Genomic DNA, 27,775 nt, shown 5'->3' with positions numbered 1-27,775 from the left:
GAACCAAAATCATTTTCTTAAATATTTTAAGTAGTTAGTACTTCTGGGGCATTGTTTGAAAGGGTCCCCCAGAAGACGTTTTGGGAATTGATGTCTATGAACAATATATTTTAAATTTCATTTATTTGGTTGGTATTTAGGAATTCCAAACCAGAAATTATTCTGGATATTTCTCTTGAAATCTTTTCTAAATGTTTAGTCTTATTTCCTTATTCAGAGTGTACCTTACTCATTGACTTATTTTTTTTCAGTTCCCAATTTAGCCTGCTGGTCCCCCAGCCCTGTCAATACAGGTTTAGATCGGGGCAATGCAAGGGGCCAATGCAAGGGGCAATGCAAGAGACACTAACGATGACCATTTATAGTAAACTTTGACTTGAGTTCGTCACCATACCCATCTTGTGTGTCTTCTACGCTATTCCTTGTCTCCTTTCACTCAAAACAAATTGCCTGTCTTTAGAGCACAATAAAATCGAAGGACAGAGCTGTTCTCCCAGCAGACAACACTGGGACCTCTCATTTTTTTCTTTAATTAACTTAATCAACTAAAATTTATTGACTACCAGCTCTGTGCATAACCCAACACTTCATCCCTCCCAAAGAGTTATAGACTCTGTATTTGGATCGTTGCTGGTAGCTCTCCCACATTTCCTGCTTAATCTGTCTGCCATTTGATTGGCCTAATAAATCCTAACTCATTTCATATCCTTTTACCAACCTGCTCAGGGGGGTTTTGAATAGTGTGAGAAATCAAACAAAATGGCGGCGTGGTTGTGCGGTTTGACTTTGCAGAAGACTCTGAGTCAGAAAAATGGGGAAAAGGCGTGCTGGTTTCTGTAGTTATTATTTGACAACTCCTATCTGTTGCCTTTTGCATGGTGGTCTCATTTCTTTCTCCAGTGACAGTGGTGGCCATTATATTTTAAACCCTTTTCATAGCTAGACATTTTTGAAACACAATCTTAATGGAGTGCATGGAGTGGAGATTGAGAATATTAGCAAAGATTTTTAGCATGTACGTCATTTATCTCTTCTTTTTCTTAACCATGTCCTGCCTTTTTCATTCATCATTAAGAACACTGATGGGGACATTAAACGTTTTCCTCTATTTTTATCTTCAAACGATCTTTATTTGCTGCTCTGCACATTGCTAGATTTATTCCAGCCTCTTAACACTGGGGTCATAGTTTAGCGTCAGCTTGTTGCCAAATGCCCCGCAGCTGAAATGACCACACCTCCGAAGTGGCATTTTCCCAGACCATTCCTGCCTTTAATAATGAGCCAGCCAGGAGGCAAGTCTGTCTCTCATTACAGTGCAGCTTTGTAATAGGCCTGGTGCATAATTAGATGTGAGGAATTACAATCGGTCTCTCTTTGCAAGATCTTTCAGTGCCGTGTGTACACTTAAGCCATTACTTTTGTTTTGAATCTAATATGTTTGCATCCCTCTCTTTCTCTCTCTCTCTCTCTCCAAATGATATAATAACAACCATAAAAGAAACCAAGGAAGTGCGGAGATTTGCAGCTTTAAAAAGACTGGATCCCGAAGGGATTTTCACAAGACACTTCAGAAACAGACGTTTGAGTCAGAATCCTTGGAGAACAGTGAACCCAGTGCGCAGGTATTTTCTGTCAACAAACGTGGTTACCAGGTTACCGGTCTGATCTGCCCAGGGCATGCTGTTGATGTTTGAACTAGAAAAAAGGCTAGAGACTCAGAGAATGTCAGAGTGGGAGGGACTCTACCATCTGAGTCAGGGATTTCTGTTTTTCAAACCTGTTTGTAGCTACAGAAGTTGCTGTTCAAATGAGAACCCACAAGTTCAATAATGAAAATACATAAAAGCGGAGGGAGGGTGCCCACGGAGCCCACCCCTGCTACAATTCCTGAGGACACCCAGGGGCGTCCCTAAGGCAGGCTGCGTGCAGAATGAGTGAAAGCCAGACTGCCTGGGTTCTCTGTGGTTTTTGCCACATACTCACTCTGTTGCCCCAGACAGGATAATTTACCTCCCTGGGCTTCGGTTTCCTCCCCTGGGAAACAAGGATGATAACAAAGCCATCTTTCATATTGTAATTTTTACTTTTATCTCCTCGTTCCGTTAAATTTTTTTGAGTTCATTTTAAAACTAATTGTGTGTAAGTTATATCAGCTGTACATTACATTTCAGGATGGGAAAGGAAAAATTAGGAAATATTTACCTTAGAAAGGAGTGTTGGGTATGGGGACCCAATGGCATAAATGAAATAGCGCCTTAGGGGACATGCTCTCTGACCATCTTGGTCAATTGTTGTGTGATCTTGGAGGAGTCGTGTTCTCACCCGAGTCTACTCAATGGGAAATGACGGTCTCTTCACTTGGTCTCTTCTCATTTTAAATCACAGCTCCCTGACTTCAACACTAGTTTAGGTTTGAGAATATTTGGACCCTTTGGGAAGAAACGGAAGCATCTGAACTAACTGGGCAAAGTAAATATTTGGAATCTGGAACAGTCTATTGAATGTATTTGAATAATTTCTCTAGAGAAGGACAGCCATAGTTGACTGGAAAGATCGAGAACTCAGGCAGGGATTCTGTGGAGGAATAGTTGAGCATATATATTTTGTGCATCTATTAAAATTATGGAGCAGTTGAAATGCTAGAAGAGAATTTTGAAAATATGTTCATGTTAAACCACAATCAAGAATCGAAATTTAGAACACTGATGGGGAATCAAAATTTTGAATTTGGTAGGAAAAAGATGCCTACAGAAACACAGAAGGCATTGTCTTTGGGCACTAGAACTCCTGTAACTTCTTAAAAAGTATTCTTTTCTCAATTTTACACAGTTTCTCTAACAAGTACTTATTACTTATTTAAGGGAAGCTCACTGTCTTAGTCACTTTGGGCTGTGTAACAGACTACCATAGACTGGGGTAGCTAAAACACCAGACATTTGTTTCTTATAGTTCAGAGAGGGGGAAGTCCAAGATCAAGGTGCTGGCTGATTTGGTTCCTGACAGGAGCCCTCTTCCTGGTTTGCAGACACCTTTCGATGTATCTCCACAAAGTAGAGACCAAGAGAGAGGAAACAAACTCTCCCGTGTCTTTTCTCAGAAGGGCACTAATCACATTCATTAAGGCCCCAGATTCAAGACCTCATCACCTCCCAAAGGTCCTACCTCCCAACTGGGACTTGCAATTTCAACATAAGAATTTTTCAGGGACACACACGTTCAAGTCCATAACGCTAATGACAATAACAGCTAGTCACTAACACATGGGGTCTTTTGACTATTCGATGGGTTAATTTGTGTGAAGCATTCAGGACAATACGAGCTCACACTTAGTGCCCCACACAGGCTAAGTAAAGAGTCACAAAAGAACAAAAAGTGTATAATTCCCCATGTGTGAGGTCCCCAGAGTAGTCAGATTCCTAGAGACAGAACATAGAATGGCGGTTGCCAGGGGCTGTAGGAAGAGGAAGAAATGGAAATGACCGCTTAATGGGGACAGAGTTGCAGCACAGATGGGTACAGGTGAAGAGTTCTGGAGACTGGTTGTACAAGAGTGTGACCGTCCTTCGCCCTGCTGAGCTGTACGCTAAAAAATGATTAACATGGTACATTTTATGTAGATTTACCACAGGTAAAAATTTTTTTAGAAAGCCAGTGCTCTATTCCAACTTTTATAGGTGCGAAAAACAAAGGGGAAGGAATTTGCGTTTCTATAGTGCGTTTTCTGAACTGGTATAGCTTTCAGCTTGGCTCTCCTTATAAGCATCTCACCGTGCTGAATGACTAGACAGTTCTACAATACTACCTGGTTTTCAAACCACGTGGTCTCTACAGCCAAGCTCACTGCTTTATCTGAGCTCTACCTAGGAATCAGCCATCAGTTCCAGTACTGAATATGGTGGGCTTCCTCAAGCATGGAATACCAGTGCTCTGTGGGGGATTTTTAAGGGATTTTTCACTGGTAATTTTGACTAAATTCAATTTTTTTTTAAGTTTATTTATTTTGAGGGAGAGAGAGAGAATCCCAAGCAGGCTCCCCGCTGTCAGCACAGAGCTGGGCGCCGGGCTCGAACGCCTGAACCGTGAGATCACGACTGGAGCCAAAACCAAGAGTCGGACGCTTAACCGACTGAGCCACCCCGGTGCCCGGACCTTGTCTTGGTCACCTAAATTAGGCCTAGTCTTGGTCACCTATCAGATACGCCACCCCAGATATCTTAACAACAAAAAAATGTAACCGAGGGAATTGGTTAAACAGGTTTTGGAGGACCCGGAGAACCGAACAGGAAAATCGAAGTCCGACAGAAACTTTAGGTGCAGGAAGCAGCACGTCACCCTGGGGCTAGGGCCTAAGGCAGTGTCTCTAAGCCTGGAGCTTCACTGCAATCCCCTGGAGGGCTTGTTTGAACTCTGATGGCTAGGCCCCACCCTGGAGTTTCTGATTCAGTTGTTCTGGGCGGGTGGCACTCAATAATTCGATTTCTAATTAGCATTTCCCAGGAGGTCCCAAGATCACATTCAAGAACTGGGGGTCTAGTGGGAAGAGTTTGGAGTTTCCAGAACCTAAAAACCCTGAAGAGTGGCTTCGGAGCTGGGACTCAAATCCCTGGGGAGGGGGCGGGACCTAGCTGTGGGGAGTATTTCCGGATCTCGGAGGAAAAACCCCACAGGGTCAGGGAGTCTGGACTCTGACCTCTTAGACGTGGGACTGTCCACCTGGTGCTGGTACCAACAAGGAGGTGAGATGAAGATGGTTCTAGAAGTGCCCAAAGAGGCCGAAAGCCAGAACCAACTGCCACTACCGAAGTGTGAGGAAATGCGAGCAAAGAGGGAGGAGGGAGTCCCTTCTCCCGGCTCCAGCCGTCCAGTCTCCCTATAGCGCCCCCTCCTGGCGGAACCCAAATGGAGCCGTGGCAAAGCCCAGATGTGGCTTGCTGAGTACCAGAGAATAAAATTTAAAGCTGAGGGAGGATAGGCAAATTACCAACACCCCCATGAAGCACCCTCGTTCAGCGTACTAACTGCACTCAACTAAGTCCTCAGCTGGGTTGCGGAGTCAGGTTATGCAAAAGTTGTATGGTTTTCAGTATTAGACTAATACTCACCGTGCAGAGATGCTCAGGCAGTGAGACAACCGGCAACATCGTCCACGTCACTGCCATTCTTGGCACCTTCTGAGTGGAATGGTGAGGCCAGGTGCCTGCATTTACGTAGGTGCAACACATAACATGATACAACTCTGTGGTACACATAGATTTCATAAAAATTAGATCATATTATACCTAATATTGTATGCCCTCCGTTGTCATATTAACAATACACCATACCGTGACCGTCTTTCTCTTCCAACGAATACGTGTTTCTTGGGTTTTCTTTAAATGGTTACATACATTCCCTCGGATGCAAGGTCTAGAATCTCTGAATGCTTCTTCTTAGGGGGACATTCAGATTGTTTCTCTTATTTTGTCGCTATAAACAATGTTCCGGAGGTGCCCTCGTCCTCACAGTCCTTGCTGACTTGTCCAGTTTATGCCCTTAGAATACACTATGGACATCGTATATATTTCTTGACGTCCTTTTCAAGAAACTTGGTAAATTCACTTCCTTTTCCCAAGGCTCTCATAAAGTCTAAGCCAAAGAAGTGTCAATGATTACGGTACTGATATTGATTATTGCTAGCGCAGTTAGGTCAAATTCATGGTCTAGCAGAGCAGAATTTCTGTAAGGTCGATGGATGTCACAAAAAGTATACATCGTAGACATTGTACAGTACAATGTCCATTTTGTAGAACTTTAGGCTAACATTTTACCATTAACTTTACAGATGTTTGTAATAGTTCCATCTGCCTTCTTACCCCGTATCATTAATTACGGTTGTCAAGGCTGTGCCAAATCTTTGGCTGGGTTTGCAACTCCCCATGACTGAAACGTTCCTAATGGAATAAAGCATCTGCTTGTGAATTGCTTTACGACTTTTTTCAAACACACTGAAGCCAAAAGTGGACACTACTTGACTGGCAAATGCTCTCCTGCTTTTTGTTCTGGTTCCTGTTGCCCTAACTGTTACTAAAGCCCCATCGAAGGGTGTTCCCACCCCCACGTCTCTGTCTTTGGAAGCATAATATCGAGTGTGGGAATTTATGTGAGGTTTAGTTTGGAAGGCTTCTCATACAACCTCTCATTTTCAGTTTCAAAAGCCAAGTTCTGGAGTTGAGATTAGGCCAGGATCCCTCTATGCCCCAGTCCAGCCCCCTTTCTATTATATGTTATTTCAGTTCTTTTCTGCTTGAGTGTGAGACCTCAGTGAGGTTCCCAAGAGACTTGGCTCCCACCTCCAGAAAAGAACATGGCCCCAGAACTAACAGGAACACCGTGCTGTGGTCAAACCTTTCCTCAAGGACCAGTGTATCCACATCCGATGAGTAAATTACCTGCTTCCAGGTGGGAAGGAGACGTTTCATTTTAGGATATTCCGACCAGGAGGCTAAGATGTGATTGCTTGGCTCAGAAGCCACCTGAGGCGTGACTCTGTAATCCCACGTTGGAGCAGGAGTCTGACATCCCAGATGCTTCCGGACTCACTTGAGACCCGCAGTCTCTCTCACAAGATGTGTCTTTTCTCGCAGGCACGGCCCCGCCACTTAAATGTGCTGTGTGACGTGTCCGGGAAAGGTCCCCTCACTGCATGTGGCTTCGACCTCCGCAGCCTGCAGCCTGACCAGCGGCTGGAGAACCTCCTGCAGCACGTGAGTGCCGAGGACTTCGAGAAGCAGAATGAGGAGGCTCGGAGGACCAATCGGCAGGCAGAGCTCTTTGCCTTGTACCCAGCGGTGGACGAGGTGGGTGCGGCCATCTCCATGTGTGAACTGCAGTGGGGACACAGAGTCTCCAGGAAACTGCTGTTGTCCGTCATTATTCTATAGCACTGCCAGAAGGCCCAGCGGTATGATTTCTGGGCTGTTCTTTTTACTAGAACAGGCCTGTGGAAGAGCAAAACTAGTTATCGATCAAGCTTACAAATGAGGTTCCGACAATAGCAACCAGGATTTCCATAGCTCTTAACGAAACGCTTTCACTGATACCATCTCATTTAACCTTCAGAACATTTTACGGTCTGCATGCAGTAACCTCACGCAGTGAGTCAAACCATTCAGTGATTTGGGGGATCTGTTTTGCCGTTAATCCATCAAGGCGTGTTACTTAAACTTCGGTGTTCTTTTTTTTTTTAATGTTTATTTTATTTGTTTATTTTGAGAGAGAGCGCATGAGCAGGGGAGGGGCAGAGAGAGGGGAGAGAGAGTCCCAAGTAGGCTTTGCACCGTCAGCTCGGGGTCCAATGTGGGGCTCAAACTCACAAACCGTGAGATTGTGACCTGAGCCGAAGTCAAGAGTCAGACATTTAACCGACTAAGCCACCCAGGCGCCCCTAAGCTTTGGTGTTCTTAAGTGTTTTGTTAAAATATTTTTAAAAATAAGGTCTGTAGGGCTGCCTGGGTGGCTCAGTCGGTTAAGCACCCGACTTGGGCTCAGGTCATGACCTCGCGGTCCGTGAGTTCGAGCCCCGCGTCGGGCTCTGTGCTGACAGCTCGGAGCCTGGAGCCTGCTTCGGGTTCTGTGTCTCCCTCTCTCTCTGCTTCTCCCCTGCTCATGCTCTGTCTGTCTCTGTTTCTCAAAACTAAATAAATGTTAAAAAAATTTTTTAAGAGAAAGAAGGAAAGAAAGAAAGAAAGAAAGAAAGAAAGAAAGAAAGAAAGAAAGGAAAGAGAGAGAGAGAGAGAGAGAGAGAGAGAGAAAGAAAGAAAGAAAGAAAGAAAGAAAGAAAGAATGAATGAATTTCTGTGAACAGCCTGAAGAGAAATGCTTTGAAAACATTCTGGCCAAAAGTGATCATAGCTGTGCTCTTAATGCATAGAACTTCAGAACCTTGATTGTCCACTCTTTATATATCAGAGCTGACCCAGAACAGTGTGATAATTTAGGCTTTACCTGTGGTCATCCCCAGGGGGGTGCTTCAGATGGGCTGAGAAATGACCGTCCTCCAAGCCTGTTTCGGCTCCTTATACTTTATATGAGGCTCTCAGTCTTTCCTCCGCATGCCAGAATGTCTGCTACTGGCTCGTGCCAAAACTGGCTACAGCAATATCTCCGTGGTCCAAATTTTATTCAAAGTTCTGTTGCAAAATATATGATTTGGGGGGCATTTTTGCCTAAAAGATACACTGTCCATCCATGCCTCTAAATGTTTTAAATTTAATTTTTGGATCAAGCAAGAAGACCGTTAGGGAGCCTGGTTCTTTTTTTTTTTTTTTTTTTAATGTTCATTTATTTATTTTAAGAGTAAGAGAGAGAGAGAGTGCACACATGTGAGTGGAGGAGGGGCAGAGAGGGAGAGAATCTCAAGCAGGTTCCATGCTTAGCATGGAACCTGATGTGGGGCTTAATCCCATGAACCTTGAGATCATGACCTGAGCTGAAATTAAGAGTTGGTCCCTCAACTGAATGGTTCACCCAGGTGCCCCTAGGGAGCTTGATTCTTAAACCTTTTGAAGCCCCCACCCCTGGGTATTGTGACTGCTGACTTGCCCTTCTATGAGTTTACCAATGGTCAGCGGAAAGGACAGGAAAGCAGACATCTGTGATGAGATAGGATATTGTGTGTACTGTGCAAATATCATGGAGGACACTGACCTCATCCTACGCCTCAGTGAGGACCCGGAGGGAAAGTGTCTCTCAGGCCTTCAGACAGAGAAGAGTTTGCGTCCACTGGGGAAACGCAAACACAGGAGACATGTGCGTGTCTTCTCATTGGCTCTCCTGGATTCATTACTTAGGGTCAAATTTCTGTTCATCACTACTAAATCTAGTGGCTTACTTATTGGTGTCCTGAATTATATTCAGCTTTCTTTCCTTCTTTTTTTAAATTTACTTTTACTTTTTTAAATGTTTATTCATTTTTGAGAGAGAGAGAGAGAGAGAGAGAGAGAGCGTGCACGTGCACGCACATGAGCAGGGGAGGGGCAGAGAGAGAGGGAGACAGAGAATCTGAAGCAGGCTCCAGGATCTGAGCTGTCAGCACAGAGCCCGACGTGGGGCTCAAACTCACAAACTGTGAGATCATGACCTGAACTGAAGTCAAATGCTCAACCGACTGAGCCACCCAAGCACCCCTTCTTTCTTTCCTTCTTATCTTTATTTCCCAACCCTCTTGGTTTTCTCATCTCTTGATTTATTTTCAGTGGCCTCAAATTCCTTTTCTGAATGAGGCAGATTACAAACAAAAATGAATGATGTGGGCAGCCTTATTGCCTCCGTTCTTGAGATTGCAAAGTAACAGAGAGGTAAAGTGACTTGTTCAGGATTCAACAAGCAGGTGAAATGACAGAATGGAGCTCCTAGCCCATTAACCCCAAATCTTATGTTTGCCTATTTATCGATCTACATATGGCTGCCTGGTAGATTAGCACACGTACCTGAAACCCCGAGATGATATCAGCAACCACATTCTATCTCATACCTTTTCAGTTTCCATGGGAAACTTTAAAACTTATTACCGGTGTTAAATATGACCTTCACATGCATTCTTTTTCCTCCAAGTTCCATGCTGGGGGTGCCAATATGTAAGAAAGAGTCCCAAAGTGGACATCAGGAGAGAGAAAACAATTTGAAAGGGGGGTGGGGAGAACATGTCCAGTGAGGCAGCAGCTCATTGGAGTCGCCCTCGTGGGATTACACGGGAGGGTGTCCAGTCCCACATTGAGTGCAAGAATGAGTTACAGACTGTGTTGAAGGCGCTTTGTTTTATGGTCTTTGAAACAATGCAGAAACTTGATTAGGACTGAGAGTTATGATCTAGCAGAGGCCCTAATGGGCCTGCTTTATTGAGTGGAGAGGAATGCTTTGTAATTAGTGTGCCAATTATTTGTAAATTGGTATGTCTACAGTGCTGGAGGGCCCCTAGACCAGCCTTTAATATTTTGAAGCTCATACATCCAGAGGTTGCATTTGCCCTTGTAATTTGCACTTTCTCCAAAGGTAGCCCTGTGGAAGAAAGGTAAATTTCTGGCTCCCATGAAGTAATCACACATGCTGATTTCTTTTGAAAGCACATTAATTAAACTATTTAATATTACCATTACTTTATTTCTTGGCGAGGAGAATTAGAAGAGAGGTGGACCATTATATCCCAATTATGACTGAGCCTGCAGGAGAGGCAAAAGTAGAATGCAACCATTATGCTTCTTTTTTTTTTAATGTTTATTTATTTTTGAGAGAGAGAGAGAGAGAGAGAGAGAGAGAGAGAGACGGAGCATGAGAAGGGAAGGGGCAGAGAAAGAGGGAGACAGAATCTGTCAGAATCAGGCTCCAGGCTCCAAGCTCTCAGCGCAAAGCCCAATGCAGGGCTTGAACTCATGAACCGTGAGATCATGACCAGAACCAAAGTCCCACACTTAACTAACTGAGCCACCCAGGTGCCCCACAACCACTAAGCTTCTATGAGGCACGTTTGTTCCCTGATTCATTGTGGGTTCTGTAAAAGGTATCCTATGTGTTGGTCCCTAAAACCATGCCACTATACTCTGAATCGCAGAAGAGTTTGCATTCAGACTCTTGAGGCTGCAAGTGACAGAGCCCAGTTAAAAACCAGTTAAGAAGAAGAGTAGTGGGGGGGCTCAGGTGATGAGATCACAGGCAGGCAGAGTTAGAGTTGGCCCCAGGATCCGTTGGGTCAGCTGATGGAAGAACATCTCTCATACTGTCTTTCTCTTTCTCTCTTACTATCTCTCCCCCCATTTCTTTCTCTCTAAATACACACACACACACACACACACACACACACACACACACACACACTCAGCAAGATAGAACAACAAACATCCTCTAAAGCTTCATATTTTCTCTTCTCCTCCTTTGCAAGCTAGTTCCTACTGCAGACAACTATAACACTTAAGAAATGCATATAGACTAGAAGAGACTTAGGAAAGACATCAATATGTAGACCTCGTTTAGATCGTGATTTAACAAACTAACTGCAAAACACACACACACCCAACAAAATGGATACATTTTGGGGAAATTTGGAACTGACTAAATATTCAGCAATGATAAGAAATTACTGTTAATTCTTAAGAGTCATAATGATTTTATAGCTCTGTGTTTTTCAAAGTCTTTATCTTGTAGAGATGTGTGCTGAAATATTTACAGAAGAAATGATATGATGTCTGGAGTCTTGCTTACAAGTAATCCAGTATTGAGTGTGGGGGTGGGAGGAGAAGGTAGTCAATGGGACTGTAGGTGAACCCAGGTTGCCCCTGAGTTGAGCTTGTGGAAACTTACATGACAGGTAAGGGAGGTTCACTACATTACCGTCTCCAATTTTGTGTATGCTCCCATTCTCCCAATGAAAAGCTTTTAGCCAAGGATCCTAAGGGTTGGAATCCAGACCAGAGAGGTAGCCTTAGAAGCCCGTGAATATGTGTTGAGGTTCTTCTCCAATGGAGTGGGGTGGGAGGAGGCCTCGCTTTTCAGTGTGTCAGCTCTGATCACCCCACAAGTGCCAGCTTGTTCTGGAGGGAGTTGAACTCAGTGTGGACATCAAGCAGTGGCTGTCCCGAAACACGATCAGCAGTTCCAGCGGGCAGGTGGCCATCTGATGAACCCGGGCTTGGGCCTCGAGGAACGGAGGTTAGGGTACAGCTGGTTTGCTACTTTGTTCCACCCATCTGGGTACAGATTTACCGAGGACACGATTCTACTGCTGTATTTAAAAATGTTACCTGTCGCTGTGGGGTATTTGGTGGAAAGCTCCCATCATTTGTAGGCCAGGAGAATATAATCAGACACGACTCTTCTTTGGACCCTTGTGAGTTGCAGACCACCAGTGTTTAGGGAGTCTACTGCAAGAGCAGGAATTCAAGTTTTCAGGGATTTGCACTGTTATCTTTGAATAGATGGATATAATTAAGATACTGTCGGGGTGCCTGGGTGGCTCAGTCGGTTGGGCGTCCGACTTTGGCTCAGGTCAGGCTCTCGCCATCTGTGACTTCGAGCCCCGTGTTGGGCTCTGTGCTGACAGCTCAGAGCCTGGAGCCTACTTCAGATTGTGTGTCTCCTTCTCTCTCTGCCTCTCCTCTCTCTCTCTCTCTCTCTCTCTCAAAAATAAATAAAACTTCAAAAAACAATTTTTTTAAATATATTATGATAGCTCAGATTTGAATGTTGAAAGTTGCCTCAGGGACTTGATACTTCTTTTTAAGTCTTGAGTCCCGAAGTGGTAAAATAGACAGGTGTATTTGTCATTACTAAGTCATTGCTAATTTGTCATTACTGCGCTTCCTGTCCTTAGAACTTTTGCCAGCTCTAGCTGGATATGCAGGCATAGAACCTATACATATTCAACCCCAAATCTCTATATCATCTGTTTAAGAGAACAGTGAACTGAGAAAGACACTATATTTTAGTCCTGATGGTTTACATGTAGCCTGACGTGAGCTATTCTGACTCAGACCTCAAGCCTGAAACTCACGTATTTACTAGTAAAACTTTGACGGGAGAAATATTCTGAATGTGTGTTTAGAGCAAGCAAAAAAAAAAAAAAAAAAAGCCAACAATACCAACAATAGGTATTAGATTTTGCAATGCCATCTGGTGGATGTTACTCAGCCATATTCCTGTTCACATTTCCTTCCTTCCTCCCTCTGTTTCTTTGTCTTAAATGCTTAGCTTTCTGAAAGGAGAAATTGTTTGCTGTCAATGTTGACTTTGAAGCTTGGGGTTGGATGAAAAGTCCAAGTGTTATCCCACAGTTAGAAATAAAGCAAATGACGGTCGAGCCCTGGACAGCAGCCTTCCCTTCCCTGGACTCACTTCAGCTGGAACCCCTCGTGGAAATTCACTAATGATTTCTTTACCATGTGTTTAATAATAGGAGGATGCCGTGGAAATACGTCCGGTACCAGAATGTCCTAAGGAACATCTGGGCAACAGAATACTGGTCAAGGTCCTGACCCTGAAGTAAGTATCAGCAAACATCCCAAACACGACACTGAGGCTTATCTTGCCCTTTAGACAGAAACTGTCTCTGTCGACAGAGCCTAAATCAGGCACCTGTCAGGTGGTGGGAGGAGTAGACTTTGGAGTCAGCTACACTCGATTCTATTTCTACCAAGCCTTCGACTGTCACTCTTCTATAATAGGGAAGGCACACCCTGAATTAGTCATGTAAGGTAATTGAGTGAAAAAGCATACATTAACAAAAGTAACAAGGAAAGCTGGATGGTGGGAAAAAAAAACTGAAAAAAACCTAAAAAACAGTGAGTGGTGTATTCGAGTCCGCTCTGATTAATTCATGAGAGCTGATCGTGCTCCTCCCAGCTCTGTGTTCTGTGAAGTCAAGCAGGTAGTGTGACGTTGGCCATGAGGGAATATTTACAACATAGAAATCAGAAAATGCTGCAAATCAGAGCTTTTTCTTTCCAGGGACTTGTTTGTTAAACACTTACCGGCACACCGCTGTTGAAACATAATGTGAGATGCGGCTAAAGCCCAGTCTCAGTGCCAGGGGACAACAGGGTAGCAGGGAGCAGTGGGGACTATAGCAAACCATCCCAAGGGGACACTACTACTGGTTAGAGCTGATTCTTGCCATCCAAGTACACAGGCCCTTTTTTTTATCAACTGTCTGCTTTGCTTTTGTTTTTGTTTTTGTTTTGTTTTTTCAAGAGAAGCTGGAAATTCAATTTTTTATGCATAATTTTCTGACTTCTTAACTATCTTCTCATCTCCTTTTTTTATTATTGTTTTAATGTTTATCTAATTTTGAGAGACAGACACACAGTGTGAGTGGGGGAGGAGCAGAGAGAGGGAGACCCAGAATCCAAAGCAGGTTCCAGGCTCTGAGCTGTCAGCACAGAGCCTGACACAGGGCTTGGGCCCACGAACCATAAGAGCATGACCTGAGCGAAAGTCAGACACTCAGCCGACTGAGCCACCTGGGCGCCCCAAATTTCCTTTTTAAATACTACATAACTGCATGTCTGCATTCTGGATTCCTCTTCTGGACCAACTGTTTGCCACATCTACTTAAATTTTTTTTTTTAATGTTTATTTTTGAGAAAGGGAGAGAGACAGCGCGAATGGGGGAGGGGCAGAGAGAGCCACCCACACACATACTGAAATCGAAGCAGGCTCCAGGCTCCAAGCTGTCCACACAGGGCCGGATGAGGGGCTTGAACTCACGAACCTTGAGATCATGACCTGAACCAAAGTCGGACGCTTAGCCAACTGAGCCGCCCAGGCACCCTGTGACATCTACCTTAAAGCAGTCATCTCCAAATTCTTTGATTGTTTAACTTTCATAGTGAGAAAAAGCCCTGTATTTTCCATATATGTATGTTAATTTTGTACACACACATTAAAATACTGTACGCGTTATAGGGACGCCTGGGTCCTACAGGGACGTCGGGCTCTGTGCTGACGGCGTGGAGCCTGCTTGGGATTCTCCAACTCCTCTTCTTCTCTCTGCCCCTCCCCCGCGCATGCTCTCTCTGTCTCTCAAAATAAATAAATAAACTTTAAAAGACACATAAAATGTTACATGCATTATCAAATAGACATAAATTTTGAAATATGAACTAAGTAAATCAAAGTAAATTAGAGTAGCTTTTCCTCCACAGGAGCAGCCTGTCTTGCATGCCCACCGGAGGGTCCATTGCAGCCTGCTCCTGCAGACTGCCACGCTAGAGAAGGCTTCCACCTCAAATCACAGACTCTTCTGAAACTATTAAGTTCTAGATGTTCCATCCAGGCAACAGCACGTGAGCATAGTATTGTTTCACGCCCTCGGGGGAGGGCATCCATGTCTTGAAGTGAATTCACGGACCCCTAACGCAGCCCCTGGTTTGCACTTCGGGCATCTGGACTCTGGACTCAAGGCTGTGTTTCAACCCCCGGGAGCTTCTCTGAGAATTTGAGTTCTTCCTGATAGATGAGGTTGTTACCCGGGATGATCTCGAGGTTCCTGCCCGCCCTGCACTCCTGTGATTCCAATGCGGAGCCTCCCCAGATCCTCTCCTGAGAACGCGAGCGTGAGCGGGCAGCGCTGCTCACCCTGGGTCCTGGGGGCTCGCTTGATGTTGCAGCCCCTCCCCCCAGCCGGCTCTCCCAGCGGGGGGAGGGGCAGAGGGGCTTTTGTCTGTAGCAGGACAGGAGGGGGGGCCCCGTGAGCCCGCAGTCGGTCACGTCAGGGCTGCAGAAAGGCAGACGCTAGCCCTTGCAAGCCAGCCCGGAATACCAGCCTTGCAGCCGGGCCGCTGCCCGGAAGGGGCCGCTGGTCTCCTCCCTGTTGCCGGGGAGCCCACCCTGTTGTGTGAGGCACTGGTGCACCCCCAGCCGGCCCCTCGTAGGTGCAGTAACTATGCTATTTGGGATTGGAGGAATTCTCCCTCGTGGTGTCCCTTTGTCACCAAACTTTCTAGACCTTTCCAGCCAATACACAGCAGCAGTTCTCACAGGTGGGAGAACATGGCCACGAAGACCGACACGTATTATTTGAAAAAAAAACAAACAAATAGAGCCTTTTGGATGTCTCTTAATGAAAATCGTCAAGTGTGGATTTCTGGTGATGTTCTTCCCAATTGCCAGCGCAGACCTCAAGCAGAACCGAGGTGTTTGCCCACCTCGGTGGGCACTTGGCCCACTCAAGGGGCTTAATATGCTTGGCCCACTCAAGGGGCTTAAATAGCATCCATATCGACTTAACACCTGCAAGAAGAGAGATGGGCCAAAGAGATTGGCCCAGCTACTCTGTCCCACTGCTCTGCAACAAACTGGCTGCAAAAACAAAAAAGAAAGCAAGTTCTTTTTTTAAAAAAAATTATTTTCTTTTAATTTCTGTACTTATTTTGAAATAGCACGAGCAGGGGAGGGGGAGAGAGAGGCAGGGGGAGAGAGAGAATCCCAAGCAGGCTCCTCGCAGTCAGCACAGAGTCCCATGCAGGGCCTGAACTCACCGACCGTGAGATCATCGTGACCCCAGGTGAAATCAAGAGGCAGACGCTCAATCGACTGAGCCACCCAGGCGCCCCAAGAAAGCAAGCTCTTATAGGTCAACCTGCGGTCTCAACAGATGAATAGTAAGAACTTAATGACAATGCTGAGGCCTTCCATTTCCCTAGTGACGCTGACCTGCAGAATTTTATTTCTACTCCCACGAATTTTATCAGCTGGGGAATTTTTCAAAAACTGTTGAGATCTAGCACCGTCACTGCTTTGCTCTTGAGAAACATGTAAAGCCTCAAGCAAAAAGAAAGAATCAAGCTGATGCCGCATCTGCAGATGTCTGTAGCACGTGGGAAAAAAAAAAAGAGGATGACGACGAAGTATTTGTCTCATTTGCATTTTATGTGGAGAAATCTTTTTTTTAACATTTATTTATTTTTGAGAGAGAGAGAGAGAAAGAGAGCACAAGCAGGGGAGAAGGAGAGAGAGAGAGACACAGAATCCAAAGCAGGCTCCAGGCTCTGAGCTGTTAGCACAGATTCCGGCGCGGGGCTTGAACTCATGAACCGCGAGATCATGACCTGAGCCGAAGTCGGCCGCTTAACCGACTGAGCCATGCAGGCACCCCTGGGGGGAAATCTTTTAGTGGAAAATTTATTATCCCCTTATGCGAAGTAACCTCAGCTCAGACGAGCTGTCTTGGTGGTGAAACCAGTGTGTGTCAGATTTACTCAGGGAGCTTGTTTTCAGTGCAGACTTTGGGACACCTTCCACCACTGTTTCCCCCCAAGAGAGAAATTCTGGTTCAGGAGACCTCAGGAGGGACAAAGAAACCTGTGTTTTGATAGACAGAGTTACCCAGTGATAAAGCCCTCCTCTCACACATGCCTTGAAACAAAACTTGGCCTAATTTACATGACTTCTGAGGCAATGGTGGTCCAGGGCCTGGTTACTGGTGCTCTCAGATGGCCGTATCCAAGGTCGTGGGTTGTTAGCCTGAGACGCTTGGAATCTGCACATCTGTGCTCCATGTGTATGCTATAACATGTGGGGAGGGATTATGCCTCGGGTATGCGGTCTCTTCAAACCCACCCTTTCGAGGGCAATGGGCAATTAGGGCCAAGAATTTTCTAGCTCTCGCTGGACCCACTCAGCTCAGTGTTTATTGGCCGTGCTCGGTTCCCTGCCCCCACCAACTACTAACTCAGAAGCTCCCCTTGCAGTGGAATTAGGAAAGGGCAGACATTCACCCCTACAGACGGGCCCTATCAGTCCAAGGAAAAACAACAGAAGTTTCCTTTCTTCACTCTCTGAAAAGCCTTGTCCCTTAGAATTGAATTCATAGGGATTCCTACCCGAGCGATAAAGGGTAAACTGTGAACAAAGCCTTTACCTGAGACAGAGGCTTCACCATCAGAGAGCACAGCAGCTACCATGATAAGAAGGGCCATGCTGGATCACACCGTGGGACCATTCTTCCCTGTCTCCCCTGTGGTGCCACAAACAAGTGCTTTTTAGGAGAATGTAGCCTCCACCACGATCTCCAGTAAGTAGGAATCTTCCACAAACCTCCCATATCTTTCCACGAATCTCCCAGTGCAGATTCTCATCTGCGCGGAGTGATCCAAATATTTTGGGGAACGATTGACATCTTTAGCCGGTTTATGTAACGAGTCACCGTCAGCAAATTCGAGATCATCTAAGTTAAAACCCTCTTTCTTCCTCTCTCTGACAGGTTCGAGATTGAAGTTGAACCTCTGTTTGCCAGCATCGCCCTCTACGATGTTAAAGAAAGGAAAAAGGTAAGGAAGGAACGACCCATCCCTGAGGGCACACTTAACTGCTCGTGATTTTTCGGGTTCATGTTTTCAGATGTCACTTCTATGCAACAAAAACATACCAGATCTGAAAGCAGATGACCTTTGGTACGTCCAGTTGTACTGGGAATGCTGGTCGTTTGTGTTCTTTGAAGAATCTTAAAGGGAGAGCCTGTTGGAGGTGGTGGCCTGTTTGAGATCGAGAGAGAAAAGAAATAGCAGCATATGGGATGACCAGTGAAACAAGGCAATTTAAATTCATTTTTAACAGGGCATATGTGTAATGTTACCTCGGTTTGGGAGCTTTTGCGTTGTGGACTAGCCTCATCACGGATGGAGGGCGCCATCCTGTGCAGTAAATGTATTAATTTGCCATTGGAGAAAGACCTCACCAACTGTGATGTGCTTTTTTTTTTTTTTAATGTTTATTTATTTTTGAGAGAGGGACAGACAGGGTGTGAACAGGGGAGGGGCAGAGAGAGAGGGAGACACAGAATCCGAAGCGGGCTCTAGGCTCTGAGCTGTCAGCACAGAGCCCGACGTGCGGCTCGAACTCACAAACTGTGAGATCGTGATCTGAGCCGAAGTCGGACGCTTAACTGATTGAGCCACCCAGGTGCCCCTTTTCTCCTCCTTCTTGACTGTAAAGTAACCGAGGGCAGAGACGGCGTCTTTCCCTTCTTGCCTGCAGTGCCTAGCACGTCACTGGTATTCAGAAGATAAGGACGGGTTGATAAAAATGTAAGTGTTTCAAGGAACATCTCTCAAACAGCTCCAGAATATCTAGAAATTGTGACAAAAGGTGAATCAGATTTTCCACCAACCCCTGGAGACGTCTGTGATGACCCTCGTTTTGCAACATTTCTTTGTGGGGTTTTACTCTTCAAACCTACTTAGACCATGAGAACAACAGGTGGGACTCATTTTTTGCCTTGTTCCTTGTTGACAGATCTCGGAAAATTTTCACTGTGACCTGAACTCTGACCAGTTCAAAGGATTTCTGCGTGCTCACACGCCCTCTGTTGCCCCGTCGAGTCAGGCGAGATCTGCCGTGTTTTCCGTCACCTATCCGTCCTCCGACATCTACCTAGTCGTCAAGGTAGTTAAACACAATCTCGTTTGTACGTCGGGCATTCGGATGCTTCACTGTTGTGTTATTCCCAGAGCACGTTGGAGATGTCAGAACGTATCCACTTGTTCTCTGTGCGATTCGCTGTCTGCGTTTCAACTTGCCCCTTTTTCCTTTCCAAGCAAATTCTGTGTGGGATACTAGAACGACTATGGGTTTTGAAGGCCTACAGTCTTGATTTTGAATCCTGGCTTTGAAGCCTTATAGCTATAGGACTTGGGGTAATGACCCAAACCTTGCTGAGACTTGGTTTCCTTATGTGTAAAGTGGGGATGATCATCCTGCCCTCCGTGGGCCGTTGTGGTTGTGGAACAAAGCCTGGAACGTTACAGGCGCCCTTCCTCCTGGCCCAGGTCTTTCTCCTATGCTTGGCTGTTCAGCTCTGGGAGGCTGCTGTGGAGGAAATCCACATAGACTTTCCTGACTCCGTTCACGTCCTTCTAGACACCTGTAGTTAAATGTTCCCAAGTCCAGGCTCTGACAATTTAAGGTGTGAGCTATACTTTCTATATTTTACCCTCCCTTTTGAGCACCATGTGACAGACTGCGTATGTGCAGTGGGACTCGAAATCTGCGGGACAGTTCCAAGTACAAGGACCTTCTGTTCTCAGCGGTACTCTTTTTTCTGATGTGAGAAAAACGGAGACTTTGTCTACACACCCAAGTGCCTGGTTAGAGGTTAACAACAAACACTGGATATTTCACTTACCTTAAGCCAAATATTTAGTCTTACTGACTGTTTACCCCAAAACTGAAAACAAAAACAAAAACAAAAACACCAAAATTCAGGTGTTCTGGTTTCATGTACACCCAGAGTTCTGGGTTTGGAACCTTTTCTAGTTAACGCAGTGTCTTACCTCCATAATCGCATTGATTCCCCCCATGACCCCATGAGAGTAGCATATCGATTCCAAAGAATTTAAGTGACATGGAGGTCAGCTGACAAGTGGCAGATGTCTCGGTGTGTGAGCTGCCTTCTCACCATTCTACAAAGACTCTGAAACGTTACTATTGCTTGAAGAGGATCTGTTTAAGCTTTTAGGAAGCATTAAAGTTAAAATCCTATTGCTAAGAAGACACATCTGTTGTTGTCAGACTTCACATGTATCCATTTTCCTGCAATATTACTTAGACGTGTTGGAAGATTAGCTTCGAACCCACCCTGGCACCCCTGTAGTTAAAGTTTTCTCAGCCTGGGAAACCAAAGACACTAGTCCCATAGAGCCGGATTTTGCTTCAGGCTCTATTTCTTAGTGGATGACTTTATTTTGGTAAATCCATCATAGCCTGCTAAGTATCAGCAGCTACCTATAGGTTACTATTAACTTGCTTAATAGATTCCAAAATTTTCAAATATACAAATGCATTCATTTGGCCATAACGAACATTCTGTCAATTGTCTGGATACAGGGAAGACGTTTAAAGCTCAGTAAGACAGGCCCTGGTTTGCTTCTGGCTTCTTTTCCTTTACTGTAATGGCACCATTGCTGTTTCTTTCTGTCTAAATACAGAGCAAAAGGTGTGTAATATTTAGCAGGCAGATGCCATGCAATAGAGAGGAGCTCTTTCTTATTTTTATTCCCAGGCTGAACACCAGGTTCTTTTCATTTCATTTTATTTTTTGCATTTTTTAATGTTTCTTTTTGAGGTGGGGGGAGGGGCAGAGGGAGAGGGAGACACAGAGTCCGAAGCAGGCTCCAGGCTCTGAGCTGTCAGCACAGAGCCCGATGCAGGTGTCGAACCCACGAACTGTGAGAACTGAGCCGAAGTCAGAAGCTCAACCAACTGAGCCCCCCAGGTGCCCTGAACATCCAATTCTTAACTGTATTTTAGGTAGCGTTTCCTGGTTTAGTATTGCATATACCATTGCTTTGAAAGATTATCCAGGCTTAAAGGTTGTGTGTCTCAGTTGAGGGATGGAGAATAAGGATGAGATTTAAAACTTTCAGTATGAACATGGAAGGTGTGGTACCAGCCCCTCTTGATCTGACAAAAATTCCCTGGTAATTCCAACGCACCCCCTTCCCCTGCCTGACTTGGTTGTAAGGACACATGTGTTTGTTTTACACATAAACGTGACGGGCCATACCGTGGACGCTCATAGCAGTTACAGCACTTGTCACAAAGTACCTGGCGTTACCCTGTCCACCCCAGGGAAGGGAACAGTACCTGCTGGTCTGGTCAGATCTGGAGTCTCCCACTTTCAGATTCTGGAGACCCCTCTCCTGTGGTCTATACGTGACTAATACACTATACACGACTAATGCTTGAAGCATTCCCATTGTTGCTGCGGGGTCCTAATAAAAAGGTTCTCCATCTGTGTTCAGATTTCAGGTCAAAGACCACATTTTTAGCCACTGACTGCATGGGAAAACCAACTTCTTCCCGTTTTTTCCATAAGCTCGCCACTGTGAGCTTCAGGAGAAGAGGGGCCAAGCGTATCTTGTTCACCACCTATCTCCCCAGCAGCTGCCGCCCCGAAGGTGCTCAGCCAGTGGTTTTTGAATGAATGAACGAATGAGTGAATGATTGCTGACTAGCAGTGATACCGGTCAGACTCTAGCTCAAGAGTTGTGGTGTGTGTGCTCAGCCTGGGGCATCTGGGGGGGAATCAGCCTTTGTGAGAAGTGAGAGACTTCCGGTGTGTGGTTTCCATGAGGCGGAGAGATGCCCAATGAACAGCTCCGCACCACTTTCTCTGAACGCCGCGAAACACCCTCCATCGCTAGGGTATTCCTGGTTTAAATACTATCTGGCAGTGCCTCTCAAGAACGTGTGCCTGTAAGTGATGAATCGGGGGAATCGACTCCTGAAGCCAAGACTACACTGTATACGCTGAATGTTAGCTAATGCGACAGTAAATTGTGAAAACAAACCAACAAAAAAGAATCTGTGCCCGATGGAATACGTTAACCCGGATTTCTTCTTTTTTTTTTTTTTTTTTTTTTTTAATTTAAACTTAAGTTAGTTAATGTAGAGCGTAATATTGGTTTCAGGAGTAGAACTCTGTGATTCCTCAATCACCTACTTACAATACCCAGTGCTCAACCCAGCAAGTGCTCTCCTTAATCCCCATCCCCCATCTAGCCCAGCGCCCCACCCACCTCCCCTCCAGCAACTCTGTTTGTTCCCTGTCATTAAGAGTCCCAAATTTTTTTTGAAGCAGCATCTCACCTGATGTCTCATCTCAACACAGGCTAATGGGATCAACTCCACTTGTTTTTCTCTTCAGGCTTCAGGTTTAACTGCATTTTCTTGGAGCAGAGGGTTGGGAAATTTCAGATTGCCCCTTTCCTTTCTCCTAAAGAGGATGGCCACATTTATGGCCAGTCAGATCGTTTACCTGAAGCAAAATGGAAGAAGATATTCGACAGTGGTGACATTAATTCATATTACCAGCCAGTTAGCAAAGTGAAAAGCTGTACCATCCGCTGCTTTTTTTTTTTTTTTCCCCATGTCTGTTAAATCCAGAGAAGCAGCCCTAATAGGAAATACAAAGGAGACAATTACAGATAATTTATTCTCTTCATTTATTCATTTTGTGGAAGGTTTTAGTCCCCAACCTGACTTTTACAGAGGCCATATCTCTTTTTTACATTGTAAGCAATAATAAAGAAAATGAGTTTTTCCCTTCTTACATATGTCTCATGGGTTCTGTTTTATAAAATAACTTTTATTGCATTTTTTATTGTAGGCATAATGCACGTTTATGGTTTAAAAATAGAAAATACACATAAGCAATAGGAAGAAAATAAAAATAGCACATAATCTCAGCATACAAAGATAACTACTGTTAACATTTGCTGTGTATCTACAATCATCCTTTTAATATACCTTTATGATTTTTTTTTTACACACCTATGGGGTACTCTTCATGCCAATTTTTTTCACACTAATTTTTTTAGATCAAAAAACATGTAATACGAACATCTTCCCTGTCATCACATATTGTCACAAAATATCGCTTTGATGGTTGCCCCGATGCCAATGTATGGATTAATTCATGAGTTTTGTTTTAATATTTCTGTTGGTAGATTGAAAAAGTCCTTCAGCAGGGAGAGATTGGAGACTGCGCAGAACCCTACATGGTTATCAAAGAAAGCGATGGCGGAAAGGTATGATGTTGGGGTATTACTAAATGGTGACATTTTAGAATAAGCAGACATTTTCCCCAAGTTCCACAAAATAGTTAAGTCTATAATATGTCCCCATAAGAGACATTACTAAATCGTGCCTTTAAAAAGAACGAAGAGAAACTGGTCATTGATGATAACTTTTTAAAGAAATAAATTCTTGAATTCAACAAATGATGACATACCCACCAGCATCTAAGAAAAGTTGGCTAGGACAAAGCCACATCTGTTGTGTTGGCTCCAAGGCTCTGACCCAGGTTGTGAAGGTCACAGAGACCTCACGAAACTGAACCATGCCTGAGCTCTACTGGACTTTCTCAATGGTGGCAGCCAGTTTCCAAATATCCTTTCTGGTGTGGATATTTAGAAATAGGCTGAGACTTCTGTACATCATAAAATCACGTAGAAAACATAGGTACTGAGCCTGTGAAAAGGACATCCTTTCTCAGCAACCATTTGCAAAAGTTTCCAATGTGACTTTTAAAACGTGGCCTTTCTGGAATACTACTTGGCTTAATCAGTGTCCTGCTACGGACTTATAAATCTCAAATAAGATTTATTGAACTCAAGACATTTATTTTTTAAAACTTACCTTCTATTCTGAACTTAGAAAGAAAAGCTTGGAAGTGTGGTCAACCTAGTAAGGAAGTCATTAGCAACCTTTATACATTTTTCTGGAGTTTTCCAAGGCAACTTTTGAAAAACAGGTTCTCTTGAAAGCTTGGTAGATAATAAGTGAAATTTTTCATTCCAAAATTTTGTCGTGCAAATCCAAGTCCTGTGGCTAGCCCCTAAAAGAGTCACTTGTTGTTTAGCTTGTATAACAAGCCTTGGACGACAATGACTTCTTTTTCTTCTTCTTGTTCTTTTCTTTTTTACTTGAAGGTATATTTATAATTAAATATTGATTTTCTTTAAACTCTTCCATTTCAAATCTGCATTTTCTTATCAGCTAGACTTCTAGGATGAGTTGTATCTTTTTCCTGCCTATTCACTCTTTTTAATCAGTTGGGTAGAGATTTTGGAGATGGCTGTCCTATTCATAGCAGAGACCATTGATTTCTTGCTGGCACCATATAGTTTGTCTCTGCTTGTCCCTTTCTACTTTCTTCTAGAGTAAAGAAAAGATTGAAAAACTAAAACTTCAGGCTGAATCCTTCTGCCAGCGTTTGGGGAAATACCGGATGCCTTTTGCCTGGGCTCCCATAAGCTTAACAAGTTTCTTCAATGTCTCCACCCTGGACAGGGAGGTAACCGATGTGGAGTCCATGGTTGGTAAGATTTTCAACTGCAGTGGGAAAGGGGGGTGTCCCAGGGTACTAACTCTGAGGTCAGCTGCTTATTAGTGGGGACTTGGGGTGCAGTAAGATGTGAAGAATGGGAAGGAAGAGGGAGATAAATAGGATGAAACACTGTTGTGACTGACTTACAAATGCTTGAGCGGCCAGTGGTCCCCAAAGCAATTATCGTGAACATTTGTGGAGCTGAAATATACTCTTATAGTAAGATGTTTGGTTGGAATTTTCTGGATGCTCTGACACTTTAAAAAGTTAATTTTCTGTAGCCACCTCCATTTCAAAGTAAAATTTTTGAATTAACAAAGTGTAGTAACTGTCTACAGTGGGTTCAACAATGCCACCGTGGTTGGCTCGTCAGCGTAAGAAAAGCTACACTCAGATAGGGCTTCTGAAAGCAAAACTCAGGTTTCTCAGTAAAATTTCCAGTCCCTTCAAGTTTGGTGGTGGTGTCTTTTTTTGTTTTGGGTTGGTTTTGCCACGTGCAGTGAAAAAGATGCCAAGAGAATATTTAGTGACTGTTCCAATTTTTTTTACCCTACTTCTCCTTTTCATCGCCTCACCCTTGGTCTGAGTCATTAATTTCCTGAACGGGTTGGGTATGGAAATGTTCAAGAGGGTTCAGAGTTTTCAGGTCAACCCACCCCACCTGTGGGGGAGTGTCTGTTGTCCTCAGTGTCTGTGTGTCCAGCAAATATTTAAGGCTGTGCACTTTTCTCCTGCATTCCTAAGCCCTGACATTTCTGAAATGCTGCCTGTAACGGGGGACTGGAGGAAAAGGCACTTTGTTATTGCTGCCGCTGTTCTGGATTATTGTTGCGTAACTGCCAGTCAGAACTGCTGGGTTATTTCTGATTTACCAATAGCAAACCTCACTTTAGTGAATCCTGACCTTCACACCACGGGGTGTGTGTGTGTGTGTGTGTGTGTGTGTGTGTGTGTGTGTGTGTGTGTGTTTATGTGTGTTTAATGCCAACTTCTATGTAGATCCAGGTAGCCTTACCTGAAAGAGTTATGCATAGACTTTAGAGGGCACCGTGAAGTAGGTGATTCAGGCATAGGGTTTGCTGAGTCCTCAGTAATCTCCAGGTCAAGGATAAATTAACCTAACGTCAGAGGCTGCTTCCTAAGAAGTAATTGGGAGGTGCGGTGTATTATACCGGGACAGTGTGGCGAATGCAGGCGGGCAGTGGAGGCACGAAGCGCCTCACAGCATCACAGCAAGAATTAAGGGTACGAGAATATTCAAAGAGGGGGTGTGGCAACATTAGCGTTCCCAACAATTTGACCATTCACAACAAAACCCCTTAATTTTGCAGTACAGAAGCAACAAGATCCCCCTAAATCACAAACAGGGGTAACACATAACTAGGCAGAGTACCAGGGTCCGAGCCAAGGTGTGGGCGTTACTCAGGGTTCTACTCCCTGTTAGACGGGTCAGCCAGGGAGCCCGGCTCCACTGCCCGGGGCTCACAGGGAGTGCGGAAGAAAGCCCAGATTCAGAACGTACACGGGCCAACCCTAGTATGTTTGGGTCACAGTCCCAAATGAATTCAGGGGCATTCGAGTACATGGCTCTCCCAACGGAGGGCGAGTGCAAAAATAAAACAAAAGCAAACACTGTTGGCTCAATAACGCTCATCTGCAGACCCAGCTCTGGCTGCAGTTTGGCCCTTGCAGGGAGGCCGACCCTGATCTCCACGTGGGAGGGGACCGCGGCTGCTCGTGGCTTCTCCACTCAGGTCACAGGAGGACTAGGGACCCCAACCGGGGGACTGAGAAAAGTAAGGCCAGTGGAGGGAAATTTTCATTCAAAACAACAATGGTCATGTTCGGTGTTCTGGCATAGTGACTTTGAACATCTCTTTTATGTACATTGAGACTAAGGTAACATTGTACGTCAACTACACTTCAATAATACCTTCTTGGGGTGCCTGAGTGACTCAGTCGGTTAAGCGTCCAACTCTGGCTCAGGTCATGATCTCGTGGTTCATGAGTTCAAGCCCCGTGTCGGGCTCTATGCTGACAGCTCAGAGCTTGGAGCCTGCTTCTGCTTCTGTGTCTCCCTCTCTCGCTGCCCCTCCCCTCCCCCTCCCCTGCATTCTGTCTCTCTCTCTCAAAAATAAATAAACATTAAAAAAAAATTTTTTAAATACATTCTTAAAAACCTATCTTTTACATGATAAAATTAATGACTTCTGTGTATTCAAACACAAAGGCATATGCTTTCAAATGATGATTGTTTTCCTTACAGGGAGAAGTTCTGTGGGGGAGCGGAGAACTTTGTCCCAATCTAGAAGGCTTTCTGAAAGAGCCCTCTCCTTGGAGGAAAATGGGGTCGGATCCAACTTCAAGGCCACCCCCATGACCATTAACAGCTTTTTCAAGCAGGTATCTCTTCACGTGACAGTGTGTCTGGATTTCTCCCCACGACGGCCTGGGTGTTGGAGCCCAAAGGGGGAGGTGTACGTAATGATTAGGGGAGCATGTTAGTTAACCTCGTCAAACCTCAGTTTCGTTACCTGCAGAACAGGAAGGGCGGTGCTTGTTTCTTGGGGCAGTTGGGAGTGTTCGATGACACGAGGTGTGTAAAGCTCTTCACACGGTGACCGGGATACAGCAAGTGTTGGCTCATTTGATTGACGGAAGGATTCATTCCCACTAATGCAAACTCTCCTATTTGAATTCTCACGGTCAGTTCATCTATGAGGCTATGAAAACTCTCTGGTGGAAACATCCCTTTCCCCCTTGGTCTTGGGGTTTCCTGGCCCAGCTGTTGTCCCTCTCACTCCTGTTCCATGCACAGGCTTTCCACGTTTCTGCCATATTTGTTTGCTCATAGAGGGGTGACCATTGCAGATAGTGCTTTTTATTAGCTCAATAGACATTGAGGTCATGTAAAAACCACAGGATCTCTTAGAGTAATCAACTTCATAGAGACAGAAAGTAGAACGACGGCTGCCAGAAGCTGGAGGAGGAGAGGAATGGAGAGTTGTTGTTTAATAGACACAGAAACCTTCGGTTTTGGAAGATGAAGGAATTCTGGAGATTGGTTGCCCAACACCGTAAATGTACTAACGCTAATAACTGTCCACCAAAAAATGGTCAAGATGGTAAGGTTCATATTATGTGCATTTGTTTCTGTTTGGGATATCCCCCTTCCCATTGTGTTGCTTTGGTTGGGGTGGGGGCCAGAGTATCTAACTGACATTTCTCATCTGTACCTGGGAATAAGACCCACCTGCCTACTTTCCCGAGCCTTTGGATTAGAGCTCTTGCCCTTGAATCCTTGAAACCTTAGCAGAATACCTGTCTCATGTAGGCACCTGGAGAGTAGTATCGACACTTAGTCTTCTTAATCAAGACACATGTGAAGAAAATGAGGCTAGGAAGAAGATGGAAAGATGC

The 27,775-nt window shown here is 44.8% G+C and overlaps 1 protein-coding gene across 4 annotated transcripts in view; it reads left to right on the top strand.

Moving 5' to 3' along the window:
- The window catches only part of DOCK8 (dedicator of cytokinesis 8), a 226,632-nt gene that overhangs the window by 78,377 nt on the left and 120,480 nt on the right, over nt 1-27,775 (top strand). For all 4 annotated transcript variants that reach the window (XM_042964329.1, XM_042964328.1, XM_007077463.3 and 1 more), the window contains 8 exons: nt 1,499-1,622; nt 6,624-6,836; nt 12,923-13,008; nt 17,729-17,795; nt 18,760-18,909; nt 22,974-23,054; nt 24,188-24,347; nt 26,622-26,758. In XM_042964329.1, coding sequence (XP_042820263.1) covers nt 1,499-1,622; nt 6,624-6,836; nt 12,923-13,008; nt 17,729-17,795; nt 18,760-18,909; nt 22,974-23,054; nt 24,188-24,347; nt 26,622-26,758 — 1,018 coding nt within the window. The remainder of the gene's footprint in view (nt 1-1,498; nt 1,623-6,623; nt 6,837-12,922; nt 13,009-17,728; nt 17,796-18,759; nt 18,910-22,973; nt 23,055-24,187; nt 24,348-26,621; nt 26,759-27,775) is intronic.

Source organism: Panthera tigris, chromosome D4, assembly GCF_018350195.1.
Source record: "Panthera tigris isolate Pti1 chromosome D4, P.tigris_Pti1_mat1.1, whole genome shotgun sequence".
Lineage (NCBI taxonomy): Eukaryota > Metazoa > Chordata > Mammalia > Carnivora > Felidae > Panthera > Panthera tigris.
Note: the sequence above shows the minus strand (reverse complement) of the source record. Positions and strands in the feature narration are given on the sequence as shown.